Genomic DNA, 23,795 nt, shown 5'->3' with positions numbered 1-23,795 from the left:
TTGGAAAATTTTTAATTTCAGTTCTCTCAGGCAAACTTCAAGAAAATATTAAATTCACCATTAGTTAAACACTGTTAAAAATTATTTTATTTATAAATTTAGATCCCAATACTGTTCAATGTATTTATTTTCTAGCTAACGAAGCATAAATTAGCAATCAAGAGTGTTATATGCCACTATTGCAATAGCGCTAAGCAAAATTTTCGCCGCAACTCACGGGTCTGCGGCGATTGTTTGCATTTCGAAAAGGCAAACAAGCGCCACCGTTTGGCAAGCCAAGAGTAAATAGCCGATTATAATAGGGTATCCGAGCACGCTCGCTTAGGTATGCGACGTACAGTACATACTCATGAAAGACAGTCTACTTTCACAAATTACATGGCGGCGCAAAGGAGGTGGAGGATAATGTACGCGAACGTAACTTAGAATTAGAATAGCAGGCGCGCGGTCACGGCCAGGTTCAATTTATTTTCATTTCTTTAAATCGCCCTCAACTGGATTATGCCTAATATAAAGTTCTTTATTATCAGTGTTTTTTGGTCCTTGGTTTCTTTAATTTATAACAATAATGAAAACTAAAATCGTAGCCATGAACCCACCCAATAAATGATATAAATTAAGCGTGTGTGTTTAAGTTGTTTTACTCTCTGTTAATGTAGCCTGGTTGTAGACAATATATTATGCAAAAATACTCCTTGTCTGCCTTGGTGGCTTAACACCACATCGACCCCTCAGGAAATACCTTTCATTCAGGTCGCGATTGCGCCCCTGGCTCGTTCACATGAAGGAACTAATTTATTTCGCGTCTTTAGCTCCATAATATTTATGACTATATACTATATACGTCGTAAAATTTAGAGGGTCAACTTCTCTTTTTCTGAGATTACATTTTTTAACATCCCCTTGCGCTAGTTAATATCTGAAACCATGAAATTAAATTTGAATGCTCTTGCATATCTGAAGAATTTTTAACTGCTTTCACCTGGTATGGTGACCTATCTACCCGAGATTTTAGTTTGACCTCGAACCTTTTAGTAAAGAAGGTGCTTCAGGTTAAATTTTTACCCAAACAAGGAAACACTTGGCTGCTTACATTCCAGCACCCGAACGTTCAAACACACTGCCGTCAGACTGCGATCAATAGCTGGCCTTTGAAGAAGAAGCCGTCGGCCTCAGTCTGCTCCCAATCGCTATGAATTTTCATTTCAAGGGTGCCCTGACCGAATTTACACTCTGGCGATCGCTTCTGGTGCGTTTCTTACAAGTGCATTATTGCAATTAACCCAGTGACTCACACACACACACACGCGATTCTGCTTTTTGGCTGGCAACCCGTGAGAGCCAATTATTTTTTCAGCGAAACACTTTTCATCTCGCTTGCATGGGAAAAAATCGCTCCCGACAAAGGGAGAATATGAGTAAAAGTTGCTCGCTTTCGTTTGTTTCATATTCGGTTCAAAAGATAACAAAGAGAGAATCGGAGAATGAGTCACGGCACTTGTGATAAAAGGAAGCTCTTGCACCGAAATATCTTCAAGAACCCGTAAAAATTGAAAGAATAAAAGATTGGAATATTTTGACCTAAATTCTCCGTCTTTCACCATTTCAAAGCAATGTGCTAAAACGCAGTTAGTTCATAATTGAATTAAACGAATTAAATCTACAGTCCGTCTAATTGAATTTTCATCAGTTTGCACTCCGCTGACCGCACACTCGGTGTAAAAAAAACACAAGTTGTACACAACTGGGTCAGTCGCACACACACACACACACACACACACACACACACACACACAACACCCGAAACTCGCGCAACAATAGCAGCAATAATTTATCGAAGCCTACACACGCGGCGAGCAGATAAAATCTCTCCTGCGAGGATTTGCATGCGCCGAATTTCACTGTTCTTGCGTTTGTGCTCCTCTGCTGCCGCCGCCGCCGGGCAGACGCGAGCAGACAAGCTGATTCAACAATAAAAATACTCATATGTGTGTGTGTACTTCATAATGACGTTTTGAAATTACCGCTACTCGGATGCTGTTGCTGATGCTGACGAGGCTTTTATAGTTTCAGTTCACTCGCGGTTGCATGCACTAAAACAACGCCTATTCATTCTGTGCTGAGTAGAAATTTGAACAAAACAGCCCGCGGATCGATTATTTCGCCGCTGTTGATGCATGCATGCGTCATTTTTCCTATTTATCTCATCGCTCGGTCAACGGATTTTAAAATTAATGTGCACACGCCACTCTGCAGCGGTATTCGTGGTTTATAGCCCAGTGGACCTTTCATTATTCATCGGCGAAGGCCCCCTGTGACATTTTCGCCATAGTTGTTAAATAAAGTTTGTGTAATGTGCCACTTTTTAAATGTAAAAGTAGTTATTTATGCATAAAACATATTAAATTATTTTATTTTCTCCCGCATGTACGTGTGAACTTTCCAAATAAAAGTTAATTAATTCAAATCAATTTTACTTATAAATATTGGATGCAAATATTTTATTTCGTTAGAAAATGGGTCACTTAATAGGCGTCTCATACATTTTTCAGCCTAATTTATCGATGCAGATCTTTTATTTTTAAATAACAATTTTGGAAATAATATCCCTAATTGCATCTTTAATTACTTCCTAGAAATCTTTGTTCAAGGTAAATGATGTCAGCGCAGTAGATAGTCTGATAATGCCTTTTTCCAAGAAATGTGAAGCTTAATGTGATATTTCAACCTTTTCATATATATTGCATGCAAGCGTGTGGTAATGCCTAGTATAAAAAGTAACACGAATGCCGAGGGCTGAATCTTTTTGCTGCAGGAAAATCGATGGAATTTCACGCTCCGTCCGCAGCTTTGAAACGGTATATCAAGTTCAGCACCGAGAAACTTCATTACGCCACCTAAATCAATGTGCGCAGATAAAAAGCACCTTTTGAAAGCAACTACCCGGGCGACGAAGGTTTTTCACCCTCTTTGCATTTCAAAGGACTGCTCTTCTCGGCGTTTTTCTGCACGTTAATTTCTGCAAACATATTTTTTCCTTCCAAAAGTTAATATATTTTAGCGGCCGCATTTTCACCTGGCTAAATGGTGGAATTGATTTCCAAATCTATAGAATTGTCTAAAAATAGACTGACAGCGTGTTTGAAATGCATTCACCAAAACAAACCTAAAAGGTTTGTGCAATTAGCTGAATCTCTGCGCGCCATTCCATGACTGCGAGCCATCATAACAAAGGCAAGCATTTTTATTTCAAACGAGCACCTCAACGTAAAGAGACCAACAACTAGATTTTATAGTTGTTGCGGAGCAGAAAGTTCTGCTACAACTCGTTGTCAGGCATTTATGCAATAAATTCTAGTTGCCATGCACAAAGCTGAGTACAGAAAATGAATTACAAACTTTTTTTGTTCTACACAGCGCCGATCCATGATTCTTAAAATTTTAATTTTCACTCAGACTGCTGTTTCTTTCCTGAAAATTCCCTTAAACTCGTTCTTCCATTTATCGCGAAAGACACTTTACAAGTGACATCAATTTCGAGATCGAGAGCAGTTTGCTTACAATTAGAATCTACTTTAGCTGGTGCAGTGAGTATATTAGCACAATTGGCTCGCGAGCAGAGCAGCTTTGCGTTTTTACGGTCAACACGCGAGACAGACGGCCGACGAACAGTTAGCTAGTTATATTGAAATTCATTAGAGGAACAATGAGCAGACGAGGAGTATAGAAAAGAACGCGAGGACGAGTCTCTTTTCTTTCATGTCGAGGCAGAAGGTTCCTTTTTCGAAGGAGGATCTCTTTCGCCGCGAATGTCGGCCGCACTTGTTTTTCCCTTTTGAAATCGAACACTTCAAAGGGCGTCTCACACGTCGAGTGGAAGGGAATTCGAAATGCGAAACTGAAGGAAATTTTTTGTTTAGAACTCGAGATATATAGATGATATATACCTGAGACGAAGGGGGTACAATATGCGGGACAAAATTTTTTAAATCGCCAAGGGAATAAACCAAACGAGATCAATTAACTTAACTCCACAATATCCTGAGGCTGAATACCTACAGTTTAAAAAATATTTATGCAAAAAGTTGCCTATTTTCACATGACTTGTGTTTAGCATTCTTTAAAAATTTGAACGAAAATATTTAACACGCCCAAATTTACTAGTTTCGTTAGCCTCTTAATGTTTAAAGCTGACAAAAGATGGCGCTACCGGTTGTTTAGGATTTTAAGGCACTTATTATGCCAAGATTTTTTATTTCAAATTATTCTATGTTTCGAAGGCGATTGGTTGAACAAATTATTGGTTAAAGCATATTAAAAGAACTCACTTTGAGTGTAGAATACATAGCAGAGGATTGGGTCAGAAAAATGCCATAAAACTGTATGAATGCAGTGGTGCCATCTTTTAACAGCTTTAAAAACTATGGGGTTTCGCTAAATGGTGAATTTAACTGGGTTTTTAATAAAAGATAAAACAAGAAGGGAAAATAATCATTTATTGTCAATGTGCTCTATATCATGCACGAAATCATTTAATCTTTATTATTAAGTCACGACTCTTTCGCCTCTTAAAATAGCATAAACCCGTTTCTCATCCTGTTTTCTCTCTCTCACCCATCCCGGAATGGGCTCGTTTTTCTGGCAACCGCTCTGCGAACAGGACCGGAAATCGGATAAGCCCAATAAAACGTTTAGACTCATCTTTCGCCGCTCCGCCAGCCAGGCAGGCCCGGTCCAATCAATCTTGTTTATTTCATTTGTCATTCCGTTCGCTCCCCAGCTTTCAATGAGACGCCGAGGCCATTGACTGCCTTTTAAACTCCCAATTGAAACACATCGGCAGCGTTAGAATGCACTACACAAGGCACACGCCTCATTTGTCATTCTGGCGTCGAACGCATTTTTCACCGCCTTTTTATTGCTCGCGTTGTCTTCATTACGTGGCGGCCGTCCTCGGTCATCCGTATTGAAATGCAAATTTTCAAATTTTACTCGCCGCCGCCACTGCTGCCTGGCCAGCCGTGGCGACTAACAGGAAGTTGGCAAATAATGCGCCCGTGTGCGCAATTTGTTATATAAAAAGAGACACAAATCACAGCGCCAGCCTTGCAACGATCAACGATCGCGGCGAATCACGCTCTCGCGCCGCGCTCGGCACGAAAATGAGTTGGTAATGTCTCGGATAATGAGAGTGCATCATGCGAGCCTTATCACTCGTTTGCACCGTCAGCAGCCCCCCTGCGAGCCAGGAACTTGCTCAGGAGGCGAGTGCTTTATCTCTTTCCTAAACTAAATCGCCAAGCTGAAATTCATGAAATAAAGCTTTAATTAGCTCTCACGTCCAACATCCAATGCAGAAGCTGCCACCAGGTAGTGCCACCGTCTATTCCCGAGTTTTTTGCTTTTATAAACTCGGAAGTATAATTTTCAAATTTAGCCATTTATTTTTCCAAAGTTAGCTAATGCCATTCAAAATTTGAGCGCTCATTTTTTGTAACAGTTTATTACAGTAGAAATCATTACTTTCGTTTTCACTTTTAATCTAACTTTAATTAGGTACTATTTATTATTTTATTTCAAGCTGCTAAATATAAGAAATTGCAGTTATATAATATCGTTATATAATGTACTCTGTGTTGTACACCGTTGGTGTCTAATATAATAAATAATAATAATTTATTATTTTATTCAAATGCTCATCAGACACAAATTTGTACAATTGTCTGCAAGAGCCAATTTAGAGTATTTTTTTTAATCAAGTTGCTGGCTTTTTGTTTACCAGCATTTAAAATCAATACCTCCTTGGCATGACCTAACTGTGTCCAAACTGGTACGTAGCAATATTGTCTCGCGAAGCTATTTGTTTTCCGTCACAATGGCAAGGTTTTAGAGAGCTGCTGAAGACGAAAAAGTGCGCGCGAAAAGCGGCAAAGCGTTTGTTTTTGCCGCAGCGCAACGAGAGCAGCTAGATGATGATTGCGCGGTGACACAATTGTGTAAGGAGAGCTACCGTGGAGGTTTCCCTTGAGTGGACAGAGAGATTTGGAGGCCGGTCGGCGCCGACGCTGCCCTCTCTGCTCGCGAAGAACGGAGAGGTCACGCCGGGCGGGAGGGCGGCTCGAAAAGTCGGCGACGATCAGTTGCGGCTTCTTCTGATGCACGCTGGACATGCGATTCGCATTGTTCTGGATCGATGGACGAGCCAATTAAATCAGATGGTCGCTGACTCACGTCGCTGCGTGAATCACACGACTGAGAAAGAGAGGGAATTGAAAAAATTTTCACCTCCTATGGGATGCGTACGAGGAGTCATTTTTCACAGGTGAACGAATTTTATAAACGGAGATTATAGAAACGATGGATTCGGTTGGCGTGAAACCTCGGGAAAACATCACTGTCTAGCGCCGAAAGTTCATCCTCCTCAATCTGTCGTAATTTTCTTGCATGTTTTTGTGATTTATTTTCATTGTTTTAAATAATAAATATATTTTCCGTTGTAAGTGCTAGTAAAATCAAATTTATTTTCGATAACAATGACAGGGATATATATAATTTCATTACTATCGTATAGAATACTTACAAAATTTTGCGGTCAATTTTGAAAGAGAAATAGCGCATTGAAAAACTGCGGTCTCCAACTGAAGGAATAGAAACTATGGCTTCGCTTTCATAAAATATATAAATTATGGAAAGGTGCTGATAATTATAATTAATTTTTATCTTTTATCAGCTTCTAGCAATTTACCTTACAGCAACTTTTGCAATAATCCCGTGTAAAAAGTTGTAAAATTTGCAATTTCCCACGGTCTGTAGAAGAACAAACTCTCTTACGTACGCGAGAGAAGCTTACAAACGATTCCTTCCTCTCTCGCAATAATTAACAATGACGAAACACCGCCGAAGGTGAAACGGAAGGAAAATGACTCTCCCATGAGCTTGTCTGCTTGTTTTTCCCAAATTAAAAACCAGCAATCAAACCAGACGGGCCCCATCCGTTGCGCTGAAAAATGGCCAAAAATTAATCACCAACCGGGTCCAATTAACTCGTTCCAAGAGAACGGAAACACGAGTCGATGGCGACTTTGGGGCGGAAAATTGGCTTCTGCAACCCAAATAATTGTTCAAATGCGTGCTTTCTCGGCTCAAGGTACTTGATATCGTCCGCAACTATTTTAATTGCTCTACTACTGCTAGTTACCTTGAGGTTCGGGAATGAAAAATCGCTCAGGCAAGTGGAAATAAACTGAATATAATTAATCTGCTGCAGTTTGTCTCGGACACCTGCGAAGGTAAAAATGAACAGCAGCATATTTTAGTAAATACCAATTAAAAATAATGATAATGCACTTGGACTTTTCAATGTTATTGTTGAAAGCAGTGAGCACAATTTTCTAATAAATTAAGTTCCAATAACGAATGTTTTGTTGTGAAACCACAAAGTTCAGCTCCATACAGTTTCACAATTCAATTTGTCCATTCGATCGCATTTGCAATCCAATCGCATTGACGATTGGTTCCGTTTGGAATCCATCGGGTGGCTGCTTGCTCGCCTTCGCAGCGCGTGAAAAAGACAGGTGCGTGCATTCTTTGAAGAGTGAGTGACACTCATTCCGCGCCTTGCTTGCGTGCATTTGGGGACCGTTGGAAAGTGCGCACCTGACGTCGTCCTCGCGATTGAGAAACCCAATAGGGTTGCCACACATCTGGGCTTCTGAGATTGTAAGACTTGATGCGTGGCCTCCTAGGATTCCATCTGACTAAAACAATCTCAGTTGACCCTAGTGTGGTTTCAAAAGTCATTTGATGTAATAAATTAGGAATTTGAGTTTTTTCTTAAACAAGAAAAATTAAATGGCTTTGAATATTTGCAAATTTTGGGCACAAATTAAATGTCACTATACCCTGTTAGTAATTTAAAATTCTTCAAAACCTTTTAACTCAATCCTTGTACATATTTGTAAACACATGAGCTTTTAACTCAGTATAAAACTATCTGCTGATGCAGAGAATGATTTAACTTTTTCCCGGAAAAGTAATAACAACTTAAAATAAATTGTTCAACCAAAGTTTGAGAGATGGTTGATTTTTGATATCTTAAAGCTGTCTGAAATTACCAAAAATCGCTCAATATGCTACATCAGATATTAAAAAATCATCTAAGAATTGTTTAACATGAACAATACTAAACAATACCTAAATTTGCAAAAAAAAATCTCAGATGAGATCAAACATACTTCCTAAATTTCCGGAAAATATCCCCTCGTGGCAACCCTAGTTGAACTCTATAATATAGAGACGTGACTGCGTGTCTGTCGTTGGCTTGTTTGCGTTGGAAATATTTTGAAAAGTGCGTGGCTCACTCCTCTTCCGAGCTGATTTTTTTAGTCGCGCAGCAGCATCAGCAGCAGACCAGGACGACAGAAGCAGCCGTTACACATTTCAAAACACGAGTTTGTCATTGTTGTGGCGGAGAATGAGGATCGTGTCGGCGGTGCCATTATCCTAGGGCGCGTCTCCATGACAGCAAAAAAAGAAATCTCTCCAGGAAGGAAGTTTTCCCTTTTTTGGACCGAAATGGTGTTTTATGGTGTTCCGCGTTTAGATTACTGTCAGATGCAAATCGTACAGCTACAGACAGAAAACAATAAATAAAAATGGCACGGAGGGTGTCGCAAAGCAAGTAATGAGACAAGCTCGGTCGGAAAAAAACTAGCAAATTAATCACCGACGCCTGTATGTGTGTAGGAAATCCTAGTTGGGCACACGCGATTTATTCTTATTGCTGCGAGGTGTTGTGGCGTGTGTGCTTTATTATTGTCATCATCATTGAGCAAAGCACGGATGAAATGGAATATTCTCGCCGCAGCAGAGCCGCGGGAAAAATCTTGTGTTTGCGCTCTGTTCAGAAAATGATCGGTATGCATGCTGCTGCTGGGAAAGAGTGCATTGTGGCTAGTTATGTGTACGCTCAATGCGTTGGGAAATACACGTTATGCCAAGCCAACCGTCCGCAAATGCCGTATCGATGAGAATGGAGCGTTGCAAAATAATTACGACAAATAACGCACGCCGCCGACACTTTGGAAGATCAAAAAGTGCCGGTGAAAAATTGTCTAGAGAAATAATAAGCGGAAATAGCCAAGGAATTCTCGTTTTTATTTTTTACTCTGTTTTGAACTCACCGTGGAGAGCATTGAATTTGAAATTGTTTTCCTGTGTGTTTCAGGTTCCTGACAGTGGAGGGACGGCGCCACAACCGGCGCTTGCGGGCGCCGCGAACGCCCTTGAGGTCCGCCCCCACCCTGCCCAGCCTCCGTTAACCGGGGGCGCGGCGTCCACTGTCGCCCCCGCGCCGGCGGCACCGCAGATTACCGCAGCCCCCTTCCAGTATTTAGTCCATGAGCAGGCAAAGTCACTCGTCGCCCTGCAGGTGAGCATCGTTTCTCAACATTTTCAAACGTTAAAATTTTATAAAATTAATTTTAATAATTTTAAATTAAAATATTCCAACGGTGGAGGTAAATTAGAATTCTTAATCTCACTAAAGTGCTTTTTACTTTTATCTGACAAAATTTTCACTCGGTGGTATGGAATAGGTATTTATTTGATGTATTTTTGTTGTATTTACTACAATTTTATTCTTTTTTTAATATAATCTTAGCCTGACATCCTAAATTACTTTTTCAAGGTCATCAATGATGACTTGAAAAGCAGCGTGTATTTTGAAAACTAATATTTCCCACGGTTAAACAAACTCCTATAATGTGGGATTTTTTGGTAGACATCACTAATTTCTAAATTTGAAAACTGTAGAGGCTTGTAATGGACAATTTTGAACAGTAATAATTTTAGTTTGAATATTATATTTGAAATTTGGGAAATAACTTAATTTTTTACAAGTTGCCGTTAAAATTTCTGAAAAAAATCAGCTTCAAAATTTGCAATGTAATAAAGCGGCAAGTTAAAGAAAATCATGAATTATTTCGCCAAGCAGTAGTTAAATATTTCTTATAATTCTCACGAAAGATTACGACATCACGACGAGTGCAATCCTATTCAAGCGGAAAAATATTAAAATTTTTGAGAAATTTTGCAAATTCTGATATTTAACTTATATACTTGGTCTGGAATTGAGTATTTTACACTGAAGATTATTACTCAGAATAACAATATGCTCAACTACTAATATAGTCATCAAGTCAAATTAGAAAAAAAATAATAAAAATTGTTTCGTTTTTTCCTAAAATGAAGTTTTATGAGTGTTTTGTATTTTATGGCTCTTACATATTAGCCACTCAAGATTGTATAAGAACGGACGGCTAAAACCACGAAATTTCACAGTTGGTCATTTGTTTTTCTGGCGTTGTTAAAACAAAAGCTTCTTCCTTATCCGCGTAATGATCATATCATAACAGAAGCAAAAGTATGCACTTTCACCCTAAATACCGTGGCAATCCTAGACTTTTGCTCCTTTTACGGGAGCCATAAACCAAACCAAACAGATGCCGAGGCGAAATCGTCCTTTTTCTGTCGGCGTGCGGCGACTCTCTAAATTTTGCGGAGTGTGTGTGCATCTCCCGTGCCGAAATCTCTAGCTGTCGGATTTTTTTGTTACCTGGTCAACACGTTGCATGCCGGCGTACTTTGGTTTCCGCTGCTGCTGTCACGCTGGCTGCGTCCACCGTTCGCAGGACCAACGCCGCGCTTTTTTCCGCGCGCGGCTTCAGTCGCCCGTGACTCCATAAAATCATAACTAACTGCACTTGCTCGCCCGGCAGCAGCTCTCACCGAAAGACCTTTCCAAATAACACGCCAATTTTCTCACAAAAGTCGAGTCACCTGCGCCATTTAAATGGATGACATGCGTGAAGGAAAAAGCTAAGCCCGAAAAGGTCATCCGCGCACGCTCTGAAGGCTGCTGGGTCGTAATTATCAATTTCAGTTTCCCATCAACGTCAAATTTGACGTTCGAAGGCGACCTCAAGAAATTTGTATCAGGTGGATTATATATTATTATTTCCATCTGTGGCAGAAAAAAGCGGAATGTGTGCCGATTGCTTCCCACTTGCAAGTGAACCTTCCTTTCAATCCGAATATTTTTAGTTTTGTCGATGCTATTCGATATTGTTAAATAAAAGATAACAATTTACCAAAGAAAAAAATCTCTGTAGTTTGCAAGTGAGAAAAAAGAAATTTTTCGGTTGATTAGATGCGCTCTCCTAGTAAGAGCAGGAATCATTTTGGTAACTGTGAATACCGATCCCCAAAAATATCCATTTGTGTTTGTTAGAAAAACTGGATAATGATTTAAAAAACGCGGTTGATTAATGGCGCTTTTGAGATGACTCGCCTGCACGCATAATGTAATCGTTCACTCACTCTTCTCGGAACGACAAGATACAGATTGCCTCGCTCTCTTTCACTATACACGATCATTTTTGTAAAGTTGCCTTACACTCAGCATTATGTAATTTCCTACTGGCGCGGAGATAAATGATTAAAAACCCGTTGTCAAAGAAAATAAATGTCTCTCTCGCTCTGTCCGAACCCACGCGGAGCTATTCGAACTGCTGTGTGTCATTATTTTTCTCCCTCTCTCTCTCTCTCTCTCTCTCTCTCTCTCTCTCTCTCTCTCTCTCTCTCTCTCTCTCTCTCTCTCTCTCTCTTTCTCACTCCGTCGACGACCGCGTTTAATATCAACCGGAGATATATAAATTATAGGATCCAGCTGCTTTCGTCATGTGCAAAAAGCTAACTGCATGCAGTATAGTGAGCCTTTAAAACGGTGTGATGTCACTCGCTCTTTAAAAGAAAGCGGATTTTTTTTTTTTTTTTTTTTTTGCCAACCCGAACGAGTTTATGCCTGTTTTGTAAGCGCATTTCACCGCATCTTATCTTGTTTATTCTATATTTTCGCCATGCAATATAAAGAAACGGGGCATCCATACGCGATAACCAGTAACCGACTTTTTACTGCCTGATGTTGATAAAATTCTCTTAAAATATAAATGTGCATCATGTTCAGCAAAAGCGGCGATAAGACTAAATACATATTTTGGCGCTTTGCTTTTGATTATTATCTGCCTCGGTCAGGAGTATGCTCTCATTCATTATCAATCTTTCGGCGTGGATTGTTCTTTTTTTTATCTCGCGTTTTATCCTCTTCCCCAAACTAATTGACGCACATATATTATACATATTACATTGCCTTGTTGATTGCTGATGTCACAGCTGCGTTACACATGATTTTCTTAGTAAAATTAATATATTGTAATCTAAGAGCAATCAGATAGGCATTTAAATTAATTCTTTTGCAGGTTTTTCGTCATGAATTACAATTTGTAAAATTATATTACAATACTGAATAAATTTTTCTGATATGGATCCTATGGTGGAGTAAATTTTTTATAAAACGATGCCACCTGAAAAAATAATTGGTTTTCTTATGCCACTCCTTTATTGCAATCAGAAATTATATAAAATTTGAAGCAAAGAAAAACTTCAAACAAAAATTAACCTAGGCTTAGGATAGAATGCCGCTTGCTAAGTTTTTGGACGTCTCATGGATGTCACAGGATGAATAATTTAATTGGAAAAACGGTTAGACGGTAAATTGGCTAAATATGGGTTTCCTATTTTGAAACATTTCAAAATATAAATTTAGAGGAATGCATTTTTTTTCAAGAAAAAAAACTGCTGTCTTTTTTCAGTTTTCCACCCTTTGGCTAAACTCTTCTTAAAATGGAAACAAAATAAAAGTATTTATATTTGATGACAGAAGTTTTCCGAATTTGATTTAATGCTAAATTCACGAAAAAGTTCCATATTTATAATGCTACCAACTGTTTTTCACGTAAATTTACCGATATGTCGCAGGAGCTGCAAAACGAAGTGGGCGCCTTACTCGAGTTTCGCGAGCTGGTGATCGAAACGTTTCCCCACCTGCGAAACAAAATCTCGTCCGCCTCCTCGACCATGGGCAGCGAAGTGAACCTGCCGGAGGCGAGCACCTCGTCGGCGCCCGCCACGCCGTCCACCACGGCCGTGGGGCCCGGCTGGGGGCCGGGGGTGCGCGTGCGGCGTCGCATCCCCAAGGAGCGCAGCTCGCCCACGGCCGATGACAGCTCGGCAGAGATGACCAAGCTGCCCAAAGGGCCCAAAAGCACCGAGGGCGCCGCCTCCTGCAGCACGGTCCAGGACTCTGGATTCAGGTGTGTTGATGATTCCTATGCCTAAAATTAAATCGGCGAGCCAAATAAATATCTTTGCAATCCAAGCTGGATTCTTCTCACAATTAGATGAAGCAGAAAAAAATTTGCATTCTTTTAGAGCCCGTTTTGATGCTTGGATTTGGCTAGTAAATTATTTTATATTATTATTTAACTGATGGTATGAATGGTAAAGAACTCTACTCCTTGTAGTTTATTGTTTTTTTTTTCATTGGTTAATAGATTTTTAAAGCAAAAAAAATCAATTCAAATTCCTAGCTTTTGAGCAAATAATTTCACTCGAATATGGGAAGGTTTTTCCACCCCAAAAATCGATTTTATTTGAAAATTCTTCGATTTTGCTATTTTTGTCCGGGTTTTGGTGTCAATTACTAATTTTGACTTTTCTAGTGGGTTGAAAATAACCCGCACTCCAAGGGGTGAGTTTTTCAAGGAATTTAAATTTGTTAATTAGCCATTTTTGGTACCGATTTCCAGGTTTTTCCTGGCGGAACTTATATTTGAAATCAATTTTGTATTTTAATGGGTCACACACCTATATATTTTTTAACTTTTAGGATCACGTTCTACTATTTTCCGTCATTGTCCTCATTTAATTAATTTTAATAATTTTCAGCACGGAGACGAAGGAGCACCATAGCAGTGGTGCGTCGGTGAAGGCGTCAAGCGGTGGAAGCAGCAGTGGTGGCGTCAACTCAGACGCCTCCATGGACGAGCTGTGGAACCTGCTGGACGTGATCCAGCGCAAGGGATCCCGCCTGCGCAACGAGGTGCAAGAGCTGCAGACCAAACTGCAGCATGAGGCTGTGAGAGGCGGCGGGGGCGAAGGCACCGCCGCCGCAGACTGGAGTCCGCCCCCAGGGGTGCGAAGCTGGGGCGATGACGACGACCCTTCCGAGGTGCGCAGGCTTCGCATGGAGCGAGACGTCCTCCTCGACAAGGTGCGCTTTATTTTATTAATTCTGTTTTCTTTTCAAACACGAGGTTCTAATTGATTCAGGGTTTCATTTTCATACCTGCAGGTTTTTTCACCTCTGGTTTTTATCGTTTTTTTATCAGACGATTTTTTTCAAATTTATTTCGCTAGAAATCTCAAAATAATCGATTATATGGTGAAAAATTCAACCAAATAATGTCTTCAATAAACTGGTAAAAACTTCAAAGAAAATTAAATAAAAAAAAAATAGTTTATCATTAGCGAGTTTTTTGCAACCCTAAATTGATTTTTTTTGTGAATATCTATTTATTTAAATTTTGTTTGGCTGCAGGTGACTGAAATGGAAGCTGAAACTCTGCAGTCCCGGGCTCGCGTGTCGCAGTTGCAGGCTGAGCTGCATCAGATCTCGTCCATCAGACGCGGCCTCGAAGACCAGTTGCTGCTGTCCGCCCGCAACAGCTGTGTCTGCTCGATGTCGTCCACTTCGCCAAGACGCAACCTTAAGCTCGAGTCGCCAAGGGCTTCTAGTCAGGTGTGTACCGAATTTTGAAAACCATAAATTTGTCAAGGCAGGTAATTTGATTATCGAGTAAATATTTATTTATGTTTGCAAAAATTGAGTCATAGATAGACTTTCTTGATGTTTGCTTGTCCAAATGGAAAGTTAGATGTTGATTCAGTTCTAAATCAAAATATTTTAATACACTTCTCAAGATAAACAATCATATTTTTTATATATATGTAAGTGTTGGGCAAACCATTTGATAAATAATATTTTTCCATTTTTGCTGTTTCTTTCAGTTACAAATGATAGATTTTTAATTACACTTGCTCTTTAGAAACCCTAAAACAAACTTATTTTTAATAAAAAAATCCTCAGGTGCGTGAGCGTTCTTCCGGATTCCAACCTGTGCGCTCGTCGAGTGGTCCGTCGCCACGGCACGTGCGGCGCCGTTCGTCGAGACTGGACAGCGTGTCATCGCCGCTCGACTTCGACTCGCGCATCCCGCGCTACGTGCACCGGCCGTCGACGGTGGGCCGGTCGCCATCGCCCGCCACCCTCAGCCAACCGCCGTTTGGCAACTTGGACCGCGTCATCGGCGACCCACAGCAGGTGACGCTCAACCTGCCGCCCTCGTTCAAGCCCAGCCCGCACAAGGTGGCCGCCATCCTCGGCGAACGCAACCACGTTGAACTCCAGAGACATTTGCTCACTTCTGTCGTTCATAACGAGGTAGGTAATGGATAGACAACCCCTGTAATGCAACCGTTGCACACAGGTGACGTGCAGGTTGCATAATTATTGCGTTTAAGAGGCACTAAATTTTTCCTGCATTCGGTAGAGTTCGTCATTTTTAAATAATTCATTTGGTGCAATCCGCCAAAAAGACAAAATAAAATAACTTTTTTGATAGTTGGTTAATTAAAATAACATAATAATAGAAAAGAATGGAATTTATAAATGTTCCTACCACTCTTTTCAAACGTCCAAATTAACGTTTTGGGCACGATACGCAATTTCAAAAATTTTGAACTCTACTTTTATCTGAATCTCTAGCTTGAAACCGCATTTATTTCCAAATTTTTCCAATTTACAACTAACATTTGAGCTGATAACTGCCTACTTTGAAGAAGAAAAATTATAAAAGAATGCACAAAGCCCCTGAAAATTTTATTAGTAAGAAAACTGTACAGAAATAATTTTAAAGCTTGTGTATATAGGCTAGCTTGAAGACCATCTAACAGAATCTCAAAGCAAGCTTAAAATTCCCCAACTTTTTATTATTTAGATTTGTTTTGTGAGTGTAGATTTTAATCAGAAAAATGTATTATTTATATTGAGAAGCGATTTACATATGACTTTTGGTTCAACCAAATTTAACTTTCAAAAAATTGCATTAAAGCCACAGGCTGCGCTCTTATTCCTTTTAAAACATTTATCAACTCTAAAATATTTCAATTTTGTTAACCTTCAAGCGTCTGGTCAGATGAAGCGCACTACAACGTCAATAATTTCAACGTCATAAAGATAATTTAAAATTATAAAACATGAAAATTCCAGGCCTTGCAAATCGAGTTGGAACATGCTTCCCTCCGGAAAAGCGAAATCAATGGTGAACTGGAGCGGATGCGAGAGGAGAACGACGAACTCAGGTTTCAGGTACATCACGTCACTTTTTCTCATGCGATCTATATGACTGATCCGTCTGCTGTTCTTTCAGCTGGAGGAAAAGAGCATAGAACTGGAAGGAACACGTGCCAGGGTGCGAGTGCTGGAGCGGCACTCGGGCGGCAAGATGGCCACCAATGGCCACCACGAGTCGAGCCGGAACCTGAAGCAGCAGCAAGAGGACCCGATTTTGCTGGCGATGACCAACACGTCGAGCACCGAGTCGGCGCACGACCTGGCCCTGGCGGTGGACCGGCCGCCAGAGCCGCCCAAGCGGCAGAACAACAAGTCCAGCGTCGTCAGCAGCAATAATAACAACAATAAATTCGGCCCCAGCAGCAACAACAATAACAACAATAAGAGCAGGATCCCACTGCAGACGGGCACGCCTCCAAAGGGCAGTCCTGAGAAGAAGAAAAATTCGGCCGGGTCGTTGGGCAGGGCGAGCCTGAAAAAGGTGGTGGGAGGCGCGAGTCTCAAGTCGAGTCGAGAGTCGCTGGCGTCGTCGACCCTGATGAGCCGCTCCAAGGACTCGCTCAATCGGCTGAGCTCGCTGCCGCGCAAGAACTCGTCGCTGCCGCGGCCCAACAACTCGCCGGCCCACAAGGGGGGCAAGACGAACCCCTTGGACGCGGCTACCAAGGTACGCAACTCGGTCAACAGCAACAACAAGGTCGCCTCTTTCTGGGGCTCGTGGTGGAAAATCACCTGAGAGTCAAGATGACGAGAGAGAAAGAAAAAAGTCAGCCCGAAGCCGCCGTTCTCAGACAGACGCCCACACACGCACACACATGATAACACAATTTTGTCAGACTGATTCCCATTTAATATTTTACCATTTCCTTTTCTCTATACGCTTTAAATAAGCTGGACGTTTTGACGAAATAACAAAGTTCCCGTCTAACTTTTCTCACTCTTCTCCTTTTTTCTGAATCTGATTATTCTCACTCCCCCAATCTTGACGTACATTATTAACTCTCGAGAGATGAATTAACACACACACGTCCCTTCATTTTCATCATGTGGTCCTCATTTGAATGTGTTGGAGATGGCAGCGCCGGTGTGCCCCAAAGCTTCTGCCTGTTGATTCTCATTTTACCATTTCATTTGTAAGTGCTAATTTATTTTGTTCGTTTTTGGTGATGGGTTCTAATAATTGAACTTTAGTTAGTTTTTAAATACAACACTATACACAAAATACTGTTTGCTTTTATAGTTTTGTTGATTTTTTTTCTCTGCTGCAAGACATAATTATTTTAAACAGAAATACCATGCTGCTACTGGTGGTGGCTTTTTTGTTTGATAACCTCCCCCAAACGTCCTAAAATCCGGACAAATTTACTGGGGTTGCGTTGAGCTTGTATTTTGCGTTTTAGCAGCAGGGTGGCTTGAGCAAGGTGGCGTCCCTCCTGCAGGGCAGACGTAAAACGTGCTGACAGCAGCCTCGGCCTGTCTCATCGCCGCCCCCGCCGCCTCCCACGAGAAAAAAGAGGGGCGGACTGGTGCTCAGCCTGCTGCCGTCCTTTGCGAGATTGTGGGGCTCTAAAAGCAGCAGGGGAGACAGGCCGGCAAACAAAAAATGACTTTCTCACACTTGAAATCTAGCTAAAATTTAAAACCGGGTAATTTAAATATTTGTGCGGCTGCTGTGAATTTGTTTTTCGCTTTTCCGTTGCCGTAAGGGTATTGCATGCGCAAAATTCACTCGCACACACTGCTTACCCTAGACGGGCTTATCCTATTTATAGATAAAATAACTTGAGAGAATTCTTTCACCTTGATAAGCATCGATAGGGAGGCCTTATTGTAGCTCGCTTATATGTAATTTAATTTAAATCTAGACCACTATATGTACAAATTTCCCAGAAATTTAATACTTCAACTGAAGCGAAGAACGAGTTTATTTACTTATGAGATCTTTATCAAATATTGCAATTGCAGTGACCCATTATTTTCTTATTATTTTATCTAGCCCACCAAACCTATGTTTTATTCCACATATGCAATTTTTAAAAGTTTTTCGACATGAAACTATAAAAAGTTGGTCTGTCAGATTGTTATGTTAAGTGTGTTATGTGTTAAAAAAGCCTAGCACAATTTAGGATTCAGATCATTAAAAATTATTAGGTAAAAATGAAATTTCGTATCTTTGGGCTCTGTTTGTAATTAATAATAATTGTTTTTAAACGTGGACTAGTGAATTTTGCTTTAATTTTGGTCATGACGATAGGTTAGTAATTTGACGGAATTTTTAATTCATTTAATCAGCTTGGCTCTGGTTGGGAAAAATGAACTTTTCTAGCTTTTCAAATTATCATGAGGTCACTGCACTCATTAAATGGTTTCAATTATTTTTCGTGATTTCAAATACCATCTTAAAATTAACCTTGTCTAGAGGTGATTTAAATTTAAATAAATCTTTTCTTAACACAACACGAAGTCAACTAACACGGAACTATACAATTAATTAGGACTGTGAATTTTAGACTATCGCTTGGCTAATTTTCTGAGCTTCCCACAGTCACCGGACGATCAAAAACATAAATTGTGCAGTTTAAGTCATTAAATTTAAACCAGATTTAAACTGTAAAAAACAGTTTAAATCGGCCAATGGTCTGAGGAAAAATGCACAATTTTGTATCGCGTTTGGAAGTTTATCTCACGATTTAATTTTTTGGTTCAATTTTCAGCCTGAAATTTGGTTGGTTTTTCAGTCATTTTCCCCACGTGACAGTCAGTTTATTGCTATTTTTAAATAGCCATTTTGTCAATTTTTATTTAGGGCAAAAATCCAGCAAAGAAATTGTTGCTATTTTCGGATAATTGAATCAAAAATCATACATCTCTTTCCAACGTGGAAAAAATGCACTTTCTGTTTTAATGGATTGCAAGGAGAATTATACAAAAAAAGCCAAATGAAAGTTAAGAACAATCACGAATTTAAAATGGCGTTTAATTCGTTTAAAAAAGATAAAATCACTTCTATCTTTGTTACAATTCTTGCCGCTTGAAAACACAATAAAATTGATCAACTTAAATTTCTTTAAAAAAAGGTTTAGTTCGTGCATTCGGTGCAATTTTTCCTAAAAAAGACTATTTTGTCGATATATCTGAAATTTTAACAAACACGGAAGATTATTTGACGGAAAAGTCTAATTTTAATTGAAAAGCATGTAAATTCGGCCAAAATAATGTTTATATAATCCGTCTAAATCAGCTCAGAAACGGTTTATTTGCACACAAAAAAGTATATAAATAATTAAGTTTTCCAAAAATAAAAAAGGTCTAAAAGTCACAGTCCTGGAAAAAATGTATGTTGTGCCCACAATTCGACCACGTACACATTAGAAACTCTTAACTCTCCGTAATCCCTAAAAAGCACACAAATCGAAAAGTCGCTTCCTTAGCAGCAGCATCGTAGTTTCAGCAGCAATTATTGTTTGTCAAAAAGTCACAAACACAGATTTAGATAATAGAAAAATAAATACTCTAGATTTAAGCAGCTGAATTTCCCTTCTCAATCGCATCCTTTTATTTATTTTGCAGGGCGTGCACCACTCGTTGAGCAGCGTGCCCATGGTGGAAGTGGCGCTGTGCCCGGCTGACTCGCTGAACACGGCGCAGTGCCGGCGCCGCGGCGACGAGGTAGTGCCCTGGCAGGGTGCCTCGATGGCCTTCTCCTACTTCGACAGCATCAACTCGGAGCAGCTGTGGCAGAGGCACTCGTCGACCGGTACCACCGGCGACTCGCTCGAGCAGTACTGAGATAATCAAAAACACTTGAAGGACACTCTTGGTGCTCACGCTGCGTTTTCTCGTTCATTCCGTGGAAAGGTTCTGACAGGTTTCACTGTTGATGCAGGGGGCCTGCAGGCTCGGAAGCGTTTTCTGCCACGAAAATGGGCTTGTTGTTGAGAATAATGTGATATGTTCAGATTTTTAATTTTTATATCCCCTGCAGGTCTCCCCGCAGAAAAATCTGCCTACAGAACCGCTTTCGTTGATAAAAAAAATGCATCATTGCCCATACGAGTAGATTAGTCTCGCGCAGACCGGCGGAAATCGCATTCAATCGTGGTCAAACTTTGAAAACATTTGTCGCTAAATATTTTTTAAGCTTGGCCGACCTCGCAGACCGAGGCTGCTTTTTTAATTGAATTGATTAAAAATAAGGGATTCAGACGAATCCCTACTGTGCTGTTTGAAATGGCTTTACACGAAAACTGATATTTTCCGTTCATTCCTGATGCTGCTATTTATAAAACGGACTTATGATGTAACTTAAGGCAACCGGACTCTATTATCAAATATTATCACTGTGAATAGTGGAAAACTCCTGTCACTATTTTTTATCGCATTTTGTGTTGTTGTTGTGGACTAGTCGAGGGCTGTTCATTTGTTCCTTTGTACTCGATTAAAACCTATGATGATTATATATTAAAATTAGTGGTAAGTGACGAAAATATGTGAATAAAAAGAGCTAAGCTATATCATTGTTATAAGTGCACTTTTAAATTGCAGTCTTTTTATTTGCGGATTACAACCCAAATGAGAACAAACAAAAAGATTACGTCCTTTGGCATTATTTACAGTAGATGATTCAAGGTTTTCAGTGAGTGAAACAGAACATAACTGAATTAAATTATAACAGCCACGAGAGAACTACTCTGACTAATAGTAAACACCAATTCCTCAATCTTAAAAAAAAACTTAAGCATGTAAACCATGAGCGAGGTTGCTCAGAGCAATCGTCCCATCGTTTTTTCGGCAATAATATCAATCCCTCAGTATATTGAAAACACCCCAGGAGTTTCTTTGAGAAACACAGTTAATGCAATCGCATCATTCAGCGACAGCGCGGTCTTGTACTATTCCGTAATACATGCGGGAAACGTAGACAAAAAAGAGCATGATCACAAGCATGTCATCGATCAGTCCGAGGAAGCCGAGCACAGCCTCCGGCAGCATGTCAATCGGGCACACCAGGTAGATGCCCGTGATCAGGATGCAGACGACCAACTTGGCCACGAACAACTGGCTCAGCCCGCCCATCTCGCGCAGCTCCACCAGCAGGTGACGCAGAAGCACAGGCGCGTCCCGCATCATTTGCACCAACTTGAATTAAATGGTTTACCAGTATTAAAACAAATCTTCAAATTGTGACATTAAAAATGACATCAGATTTGAGGTTCTGATGATGAAAAGAATAAGAAACGATATACCAAGAACGCTCGCGCTCGGCACTCATTAAGGCTAAAGTTCATTACTACTACCCCCAGAAATCTCCCATGGGATGGCTTATATATTATAAAACCCCCACCACAACTTTTATAAATACCAAAAACTTGTATTTTTTTAAATTTCCAATATTTTGCACTTTTAAACTTCCGCCTTAATATTCTAAAAAAACAAAAAAATATATCTGCCATGCTTTTTTATATCAACGTAATAATAAATTCTTTATGTGCTTTGTGTTGAAAAATATTTTGACTTTCTATATTTGGCGGTGGTTGTATGATTTTGGCGATATTTTAGTGATCTTGACCTTTGTCCTACGATCTTGACCCTTTTACCGATTTGTTGATCTCTTTATAAGCTTCAAAATGGTGTGAGGTTTGTATCATTTGCATCTCTGGAAGTCGAGATCAACGAATTTGAGGCAAGTGGTGTTTTCGAAAATCCGGAACTTCATGCCCTTGTAAGTTAAGCGATTTTTAGACTTTTTGAAAAATGTTCTGAATTACATTTTAGAAACTGAAATTCGTTAAAATCTATTAACCGTAAAATTAATTTAAAAAATATTATTAACCCTCTTAATTTCAAATGGTCAAATAATCAAAATTAATTTTGTCTGAAAAATTATTAAAAAGACAAAATAAATATTTCAAGCTGTTTTCAAAAATCTTTCTTCTTACATTTCGTCCATGAGCATGCTTGCTGTTGTACCGGTTGACCTGGTTGATGACCTCTCTGTGTCTTAGTTGGGCTTCGGCTGTGACGGGTGCGCCATTGTTATTCGAGAACAAAGGAAGCAACATGCGCACCTTCGTCCGGCACAGAGGACACTTGAGCGCCCCAATGTGCTCTCGGCGCCACACCCGCCAGTTTTCCAGAATGCAAGCACCTGTTGAGTATTTTTTAATAGGACTGTTGCAAAGTTTAGTTAGTGCTTGGTAAAAACATTACCAAAAAAATTGAAAACGAAAACTAAAGGATTTATAATATATTCTGAACTCTGGCTGAAGTTATAGAATATTAAATATTTTTATGTTTAGTTAAATGCAGCTTCCTTGGTGAATAACGAACACTTAATTTTTTCCAAAATAGAAACTTTCTGTAGTAATACGGAAAAATAAACAGTTTGCTTTAAAACCTAAGAAGCTGTGTTTAATTTTAACAGAAAATATTTCTAAACAATAATTCGTCCTGGTCCCGGCAAAATTGCGTAACTTTCAACAACCAAACGCTAATTTCCATGTTGCAAGAAAAGGTCAAAAATCAATTCGACAATGAAAATTTGGTTGTTTGTTGAACGTTGCGCAATTTTCCGGGACCAGGACGAATTACTACAGTATTTTATTATGCAATCTAGAAATTATTATGAAACAAAAAATTGTGACACCCTCTTTAGCCTCTGCCGACAAAATAAAGAGGAAACGTTTGAAAAATAAAACGAGTGTATCGTTTTAATGGATATCCTAAAATCAGATGCAAAATAGAACAAACCACAAAATTTGTGCCCGCAATTTGTCTCGACCGGAAGATCGATTTGCGTGATGCAAATAGGACATGTGTAGTCGGCATAGTTGAAGGGCTCTCTCGGCGGGTCCTGCTGTCGCGCATCGATCTGCATGGCTGCTCCTGAAATATTGTAACTGGATGAAAGGCCTCCAATTGGCTGGAGAGAGAGCTTACGGCGAGAGTTGGCCCTGAGGTACTTTCGTCTCAGTAAGATTGAGCAATAGATCACGAGGGCGAGAAAAGGCAAACACACGACAGCGATGGCCACCTCATCTCCTACTCCTATCATATTTTTCGACCTGAAAAGTAGAAATACGATCAAAATATTTTGTCGGTATGCAACATTTTTTTATAAAGTAAATTCAAAAAATCGCTACAGGTATGATAGGTACAATGGAAGGTTAAAGCCATGATTGCGCTAGACTAGCCAGATTTCAATCATTATTTTAAAGCTTTACAATGAAAACATAACTTTACCTTCACATTCGTTCATTTAAACAGAAGCCTGTAGCGCAAATAACATCACAGTCGGCTTGTGCAGAACGTTGTCGCTGCAGATTTCAAAGAAACCCGTCTGGCTCTGGCTCTTTCCCTTTTTCGAGTTGTTTTGATGCAGCCTAGCTACGCCCCTTTTTGTAGTACTACTCATGACAAGTAGGGTGCACTGGGTGTAGCTCCACCACTGGAAGTTCTAAAATCAGAGGTAGAGGTTTAAAAT

The 23,795-nt window shown here is 39.9% G+C and overlaps 2 protein-coding genes across 4 annotated transcripts in view; one reads left to right on the top strand and one right to left on the bottom strand.

The window, feature by feature from the left end:
- Positions 1-20,495, top strand: part of jvl (javelin-like) — a 40,862-nt gene extending 20,367 nt beyond the window's left edge. The window contains exons 2-10 of one of the 2 annotated variants that reach the window (XR_010575600.1): positions 9,227-9,430; positions 12,877-13,211; positions 13,846-14,170; positions 14,498-14,698; positions 15,047-15,400; positions 16,229-16,327; positions 16,389-16,979; positions 17,713-17,958; positions 19,883-20,023. Coding sequence is in view for 1 of the 2 variants with exons in the window: in XM_065495842.1 (XP_065351914.1) it covers positions 9,227-9,430; positions 12,877-13,211; positions 13,846-14,170; positions 14,498-14,698; positions 15,047-15,400; positions 16,229-16,327; positions 16,389-16,979; positions 19,883-20,101 (2,328 nt within the window). In the remaining variant the exon portion in view is untranslated. Of the gene's footprint in view, positions 1-9,226; positions 9,431-12,876; positions 13,212-13,845; positions 14,171-14,497; positions 14,699-15,046; positions 15,401-16,228; positions 16,328-16,388; positions 16,980-17,712; positions 17,959-19,882 lie in introns of both variants that reach the window. The other variant, XM_065495842.1, reaches the window with a different exon arrangement.
- A 331-nt stretch (positions 20,496-20,826) lies between these two features.
- elfless lies at positions 20,827-23,718 on the bottom strand. Of its 2 annotated transcripts, XM_065495847.1 has the most exons (5): positions 23,555-23,718; positions 23,252-23,376; positions 23,063-23,197; positions 22,252-22,460; positions 20,827-21,451 (listed from the first exon to the last, which is right to left on the bottom strand). In XM_065495847.1, the coding sequence occupies exons 2-5, from the start codon at positions 23,364-23,366 to the stop codon at positions 21,179-21,181; spliced, it is 732 nt and encodes a 243-aa protein (XP_065351919.1). In that variant the 5' UTR covers positions 23,367-23,376; positions 23,555-23,718; the 3' UTR covers positions 20,827-21,178. The 2 variants fall into 2 exon arrangements, with proteins under 2 accessions (XP_065351919.1, XP_065351918.1); XM_065495846.1 differs by having other exon boundaries at positions 23,063-23,376.
- Positions 23,719-23,795: the final 77 nt, after the last annotated feature.

This window comes from Cloeon dipterum, chromosome X, assembly GCF_949628265.1.
Source record: "Cloeon dipterum chromosome X, ieCloDipt1.1, whole genome shotgun sequence".
Classification (NCBI taxonomy): Eukaryota; Metazoa; Arthropoda; class Insecta; order Ephemeroptera; family Baetidae; genus Cloeon; species Cloeon dipterum.
Note: the sequence above shows the minus strand (reverse complement) of the source record. Positions and strands in the feature narration are given on the sequence as shown.